We start from the raw sequence: 6,753 nt of genomic DNA, 5'->3' as shown, positions 1-6,753 counted from the left end.
TAAGACGCCAGTACTGCTGGTCTATGGTTCATACTTTTCAAGGTCTTGAAAATGAGACCTCCCCATCCATATATAAAATATAAGACACGTAAAGTGTGAATTATAAATTATCATTTAATGAAAGTTTATAAAGATAACATAGAAATAGAGTTTTCCCCTTCTAGGCACTCCCGCCCTCCCAGTAAAGAGAACGAATTAGGGTTCATTGGAAACAGGAGAAACAGTTTCTCAACCCTGGTCCGTGTAGTCTGCTCCCGTCTTCCAGAGACGGGGAAAGGGTAATGAGAGGAAGGAGGGAAGTGTCCAGGAGCCCCCATGCGGACGTTCCTGTCCCATTTCCAGCTTTTAAGAAGCATCTGCCCCACTGAACCACCCAGGTCACCGGCGAACATACTGGAGTGCAGCGCCGCGCCCCCCCTCTGCGCCCTTGCCCAGGCGGAGGCGGCCGATGCGCCTGCGTGCGCGCTAGGTATAAATAGGTCCCAGGCGGCTGCCACCGGGCAGAGCGGGGCTGCGTGCGCCGTGGGCCATGGCAGGCGAGGACCACCAGTGGCAGGGCAGCATCCTCTATAACATGCTTATGAGCGCGAAGCAAACGCGCACGGCTGCTGAGGCGCCCGAAGCGCGGCGGGGGGCTCCATGCTGGGGCTGCTCGTGCGGCGCTGAGCCCGCGGTGGGCAGAGAGGGGCTGTTTAGCGGGAGGGCTATGACGCTCCTGTACCGCTGTTGCTTTTGCGGTGAAGACCACCCGCGGCAGGGCAGCATCCTCTTCAACATGCTCACGAGCGCAAAGCAAATGCAAAGGGCTCCGGAGGCGCGGCCGGGGGCTCCGTGCTGGGGCTGCTCGTGCGGCGCTGAGCCCGTGGTGGGCAGAGAGGGGGTACCGGGCGGGCGTGCAGTGGCGCTCACGTACCGCTGCTGTTTTTGTGGTGAAGACCACCCACGGCAGGGCAGCATCCTCTACAGCTTGCTCACGAGCGCAAAGCAAGCGCACGTGGCTCCAGAAGCGCCCGAGGCACGGCCGGCGGGCGAGTGGTGGGAACGCTCCAATTGCTCGCAGAGGCTGCGTGGTAGAGAGGGGCTACTGGGCGGGCGGGCCATGTCGCTCCTGTACCGCTGCCGCCTTTGCGGTGACGACCACTCGCCGCAGGGCAGCATCCTCTACAACATGCCCACCAGAGCAAATCAAACTCGCGCGGCTCCAGAAGCGCAGTCGGGGGCCCCCTGGTGGGACACCTCGTGCGGTGCCCAGCGGCCGGTGGCTCTCAAGAGTCCACAGGTGGTCTGCGAGGCAGCCTCAGCCGGCCTGTTGAAGACGCTGCGCTTCGTCAAGTACTTGCCCTGCTTCCAGGTGCTGCCCTTGGACCAGCAGCTGGTGCTGGTGCGCAGCTGCTGGGCGCCCCTGCTCATGCTCGAGCTGGCCCAGGACCGCATGCAGTTTGAGACGGTGGAGACCGCGGAGCCCAGCATGCTGCAGAGGATCCTCACCACCAGGCGGCGGGAGACGGCGAGCGACGAGCCACTGTCCCTGGCCACACTGCAGCCACATTTGGCATCCCCGCGGGAGACCGGGCGGTTGCCCTCTGCCGCCGAGGTCCAAGCCATCAAGGGCTTCCTTGCCAAGTGCTGGAGTCTGAACATCAGTACCAAGGAGTACGCCTACCTCAAGGGGACCGTGCTCTTTAACCCGGGTAAGGGCGCTGGCCTTGGGCGCAGGCTTTCCCCAGCTCAGAAAAGCATTGGGCAGTGCCCACTCCGGGGCGCAGGCACTAAGGAGTTTTCAGTGGTCAGGAGAGTGTCGGGGAACAGGTGAAAAATCGCGACTAACTCAGCAGAGTTGGGGTGGGAGGCTTCAGGAACCACTTCTTCTAGGTGGGCTGCTGCCAGAGAGGAGGGGAGTGATTGTTGAGGTTTGCACTTGGCTCTCTACGCATTTCTGTCACTACAGAAAAGTTTGTGCCTTCATGGGACATGGTTAGTCCTTCTTTAGTTTTCTTTTAAATACAGTAGCATAGGTTTTGTCTTTTTTTTAAGTGTTTGTTCGCTGCAAATTCCGCAACATTTTTTTGAAACCTCGTTCTGAAATTTACTAGAACCTTTTTTGTTGGAGGAAATCTATTAAGGCTAGCAAGAGAGGAAACATTTGTTAAGACTCCATAGACAGACTATTCCCTGGGAACACTCTCAGACAGGACACTGGACTTAGTGTTTCACAAGTCTGCCTCTGAACACTCATTTATATGATCCTAAGCATCTGGGCTATCTCATCCTCCAAGTCTTTGAATAATCAGGTTGGCAAAAAAGGCAGGAAAAAAGACGGTCAGAACTGAGAGCTGGCGCACTGTATTTTATAACTGTCCCCACCCGATTTTACATAACAGGTAGACGCCTCCCAGGTGAACTTACTCCAAAATAAATCGCTGGTGTGTTGTGGCACCTGGGAACGTTCTGGGCCAATGTAATATCTGCCGCACCACACTTTCAGGCTTTCTGTTGGGTACTGGACACACTGCCCCACAGAGTGCAAGCAAATCATAGGAGAATATCATCCTGGACAGCCCAGTACCTTGTCTCTGATATACTCTACTCATTTTCAATCAGCATCTTTCCAAAATGATCACTAATGGGAAGAAAGTTTCCAGGCAACTTGAGTTGGGATAGTTTTTATAATGCTCCTCTTACATCATTTTTCCCTGGTGTGAGGAGTCTCTGGTTATGTCCTTGCCCCCTGCCTAGCATTTTGGGGGGTACATAGATCAGTATTTGGTGGGATAATAATTCATTCGGACCTCACATTATGACCTAGAGAGGTCAGTTAATCCCAGTGACTATTGTAGGTTACCCTTTTGTTTGTACCATGATTTTCCAAACTTGCTTGTGCATTAGCAACACTTGTGTGTGTGGTGGGGGGTGGGGAATAAAAGTCTTTTCCAGGCTCCTCCCCTAAAGATATTTGATTCAGTATAGCTCTGGCCCAAGGTCTGCAAATCTGCCTTCATAATAAGTGTCTCAAGTAATGCTTAAAGATCATTTGGAAAACAATGTTCTCAATCCTTGAGCCAATGTTATTAACCATCTACTATGATTATTCTATTGGAGTATAATGGTGAGAGGGGCTCGACTTCCAGAAGTTTACATTCCAATAGCTTTTTCTCTTTTCCTTGCTCCTTGTTTTGCATACTTTTGTCACACTGACACCCTTTATTCTCATTCTTCCTTTTCTAAACCTCTCTCTGTATGAGTTTAACTGGCTGAGTGTGCTTGAAACACAAATGCAAATGCACCTACCTTTGAGAGAAAGGTAATGCCTATTAAGTGTGTATCCTTTCTTTGCTGTTTATTCTTCTGTTTGTGTATACACACACATATACACAAGTTTGAACATAAACATAAGGAGAGATATAAAACTGTGGTGTCCATTTGCCTTTTTTCTTTCCTGACTTTATTTTGAAAGCAAGTCCTTTTTTTGGGAAAAAGCTACTTTTGGGGGAGAGGAGTAGTGTGAAAGCAGAGAAAAGTAATGAGTGCACAAGCCATGGGACCTATAGAAGCTTCATATTTCTGCTGGAGTTAAACAAAGCCTCTTCCTACTTTCATCAGTGGAATTTGAACACAACAAAATTGGGTCTCAAGCCTGAATATTGACTGTAGGTCATAAGGGATGTTAATGTGTGGACAGGGCTATTCAGAATTGGAATATGGATTTCTAATGTTGCTTTATTGTGTTATTTTATTTAACAGATTTGCTATTTGCCTATAAGGAGTAACTCATGCCTATTGCCATCATTATTATTATTATTTTTTAAGAACACTGGTTCTGCTGCTCTGTGATGATCAGCATGGTGCTTTTAAAATATTTTTTCTGTTGAATTTTGTAGAAAAGGGGAAAGAAATGACTGCATTGCATCATTAACATCCTTTAAACCAAATGTTGAACTGCTAATTACTTGAATACAAATTAAAGAACTTAGCAACAACATTACTATCGCAGAGGACCCAAGGACTTGTAATAGCAGCTTCCTCTTACCAACTTCTTCCTAAAACTTACATGAAATTAACCTTTCCTGTGTTATTTTATTCACTTTTACTTAGGTATCACACTGTACTGCAAAAGGTCATCCGTTTTCTATTAGAAAAGTTACTTTTGAGCCATGTTGCAATCTATGATGTTTTCATGTTTACCTTTTAACCTTTTAATGGCTGTAAGAGAATGCTTTCAAAAACTTCTTACTTTGATATATTTTAAAAGAGCCTTTTGAGGCACTCATTAAAATTGTGCATGGGCGTGTGTTCTCTCTCTCTCTCTCTCTCTCTCTCTCTCTCTCTCTCTCTCTCTCTCTCTCTCTCTCTCTCTCTCCCTCTCTCTCCCTGTCTCTCTCTCTCCCTCTCCCCCTCCCTCCCTCTCCCTCTCTCCCCTTTTTAATCTTCACCAATACAGAAATCATGGAACAGTGAGCTAAGTGGCCAGCAATAGCTTTCAAATTATTATGAGCCTCTAGACTAATACTGACCTGCAGGCAAATAAGCAGAGTGAAACCTGTGTGCCATAGTTTCGTGGCTGTGAGGTTTACCATCATTGGCTGGACAATCTGTGTAATGGTGGGAAATTTGAGGAAGAATGGTAAAATATTTGTCATCTGCCAAAACTTCCTGTTTCCAATAGCCCTGTTTTCCATAGATAAAAGGTAAAGTGCTCACTTCTTGGGATAGTATTAATTTCTTCCTATTTGCATAGAAAGTGAATTGGAGTGATAATGCATTAAACTGTATTATATTCTCAAATTAAGTGTACCTTTGTTGATTCATGGCCAATGTTTTTAAATGTGTATATAAACATAGTGAATATTAACTAAAATAATTACGTGATGTTTTATTCTTAGACGTGTTGCTTCTGAAAACTTAGAACTGGATGGGTATTTTATCCTTGCTTTAGAGAAACCCTTTTAACCTGGAAGCTTGAGCTCTTGTTTAATGGTGAAGAGACAGAAATAGGTATATTCTAAAAGGTAGCAAAGAACTCTGTGGTGAGCTGTTTATAACAAAAAGATTTTTCTCCTTCCAGACCTGCCAGGCCTGCAGTGCGTGAAGTACATTCAGGGACTTCAGTGGGGAACTCAGCAGATCCTCAATGAACACGTCAGGATGACGCACAGAGGACACCAGGCAAGATTCGCAGAACTGAATAGTGCCCTTTTCCTGCTGAGGTTCATCAATGCCAATGTCATTGCTGAACTGTTCTTCAGGCCCATCATTGGCACAGTCAGTATGGATGATATGATGCTGGAAATGCTCTGTGCGAAGTTATGAAGGCATGTGAGCCACAGAGTACAGTTCACCGTGAAGGAAGAATAAAGAGCTGTGGGTAGAAGAGTACAAAATGTTGTAAAATAAACTTTCTTATTATTTTTACATTCATAGTATTTTTGTATTCAATTAAAGAAGTACCTTAGTTCCAGACAATTAAAAAAATTCCTCTGTCCCATACTGTTTCATTGTGAAATAAAACATTTGCCAATGGGTAACATATCTCTGTACATCTTTAAGGAAAGAGCAGGGTACTACACTAATGAGCTACTTTCACAAGTTTAGGGACACTCTACGTGGAACCTGCTAAAACCAAATTTGTGATATTAAGTTATAATAAATTTGAAGGTGTTAACCATTAACTTGATTTTTAAAAATCTTATCAGGGTTTAAGTAAGGCTTCACAAATTATTAAAGCCTAGCCTTCATAAGCAAAAAGTATCTTTGTAACATCATGACATTTACTGTTATAACATGCTGGTGTCAGTGGAAGATGACTTTGCTGTATTTTCATTTCCACTTTTGCCAGCTGTATGGAAGACTGTCTTTGTACCCAATTGGAGCCAAGATGCAATCTGTGATGATAAAGGTACCTCAAAGTAAAATAGATTTTCAGAGTTTTATTTGGAGATTTTCTGTACACAGTTATGGATTTAAAATTCCACAAGAAACTTATATTCTGTAAGGAGGGATTATAGTTCCAGAAAGCTCAACATCATTAGAACCCCCTAATTACACCTCATCTTTTAGATATATTGTCTTTGTAAGTGTCACATTGAACAAGCATGGCATGAAATCATAAAGCAACCTGCTACACCTTTAATTATAATCCAAAGAATTAGGTTTCCCTTGCCCCCAGATGAAATTTAGTGCACCACATGTCTATTCTTCTATGGGTAATAAATTGCCTGTTAGTAATTAGGATATCTAGTCCCAAGGTAATAACCCATTGCAGAGAGTCTTAAACTTTCTTTTGTGCAGACCCCTTTGGCAGTTTGGTGAATCCTATGAACATCTCAGAATCAAGCTCTCAGAGTATTGTAGCAAATAAAATACTTAAGATTACAAAGGAAGTGAATTATGTCAAAGTGCAATATTGAAAAATATTTGAAATATATGTGCTATAATATGTTTCCTTATTAACACATTAAATAAGAAACTATCTCATGGCAGGTCTAACATTTACCTTAATTTCAAAGCAGTGATCAATATAATTGAAATTTTAAAATATCTACAACATCTATAAAGTGACAAGAAAATATTTGAGATTTCCACTGGTGACTGTGTTGGGGTACCCCCAGATCACTGCCTGGGTAAGAGATTTGCTAGGTATCACGTGACTCAGTACATAGTTTTGTTCAGGGCTAAGATTTATTACAGCGATGTAGTAAGGATATATGGCCAGATAATAAAGGAAAAGACACAGGTAGTATCTGGAAGAATCTGTGT

The 6,753-nt window shown here is 44.5% G+C and overlaps 1 protein-coding gene across 1 annotated transcript; it reads left to right on the top strand.

Annotated features, from left to right (window-relative positions):
- The first annotated feature begins 502 nt into the window (after positions 1-502).
- NR0B1 (nuclear receptor subfamily 0 group B member 1) lies at positions 503-5,685 on the top strand. The gene is made up of 2 exons (XM_012756871.2): positions 503-1,691; positions 5,063-5,685. Exons 1-2 carry the CDS (start codon positions 530-532, stop codon positions 5,305-5,307), a joined length of 1,407 nt encoding a protein of 468 aa, XP_012612325.1. The 5' UTR covers positions 503-529; the 3' UTR covers positions 5,308-5,685.
- Positions 5,686-6,753: the final 1,068 nt, after the last annotated feature.

The sequence above is a fragment of the Microcebus murinus genome, chromosome X (assembly GCF_040939455.1).
Source record: "Microcebus murinus isolate Inina chromosome X, M.murinus_Inina_mat1.0, whole genome shotgun sequence".
Taxonomy (NCBI): domain Eukaryota; kingdom Metazoa; phylum Chordata; class Mammalia; order Primates; family Cheirogaleidae; genus Microcebus; species Microcebus murinus.
Note: the sequence above shows the minus strand (reverse complement) of the source record. Positions and strands in the feature narration are given on the sequence as shown.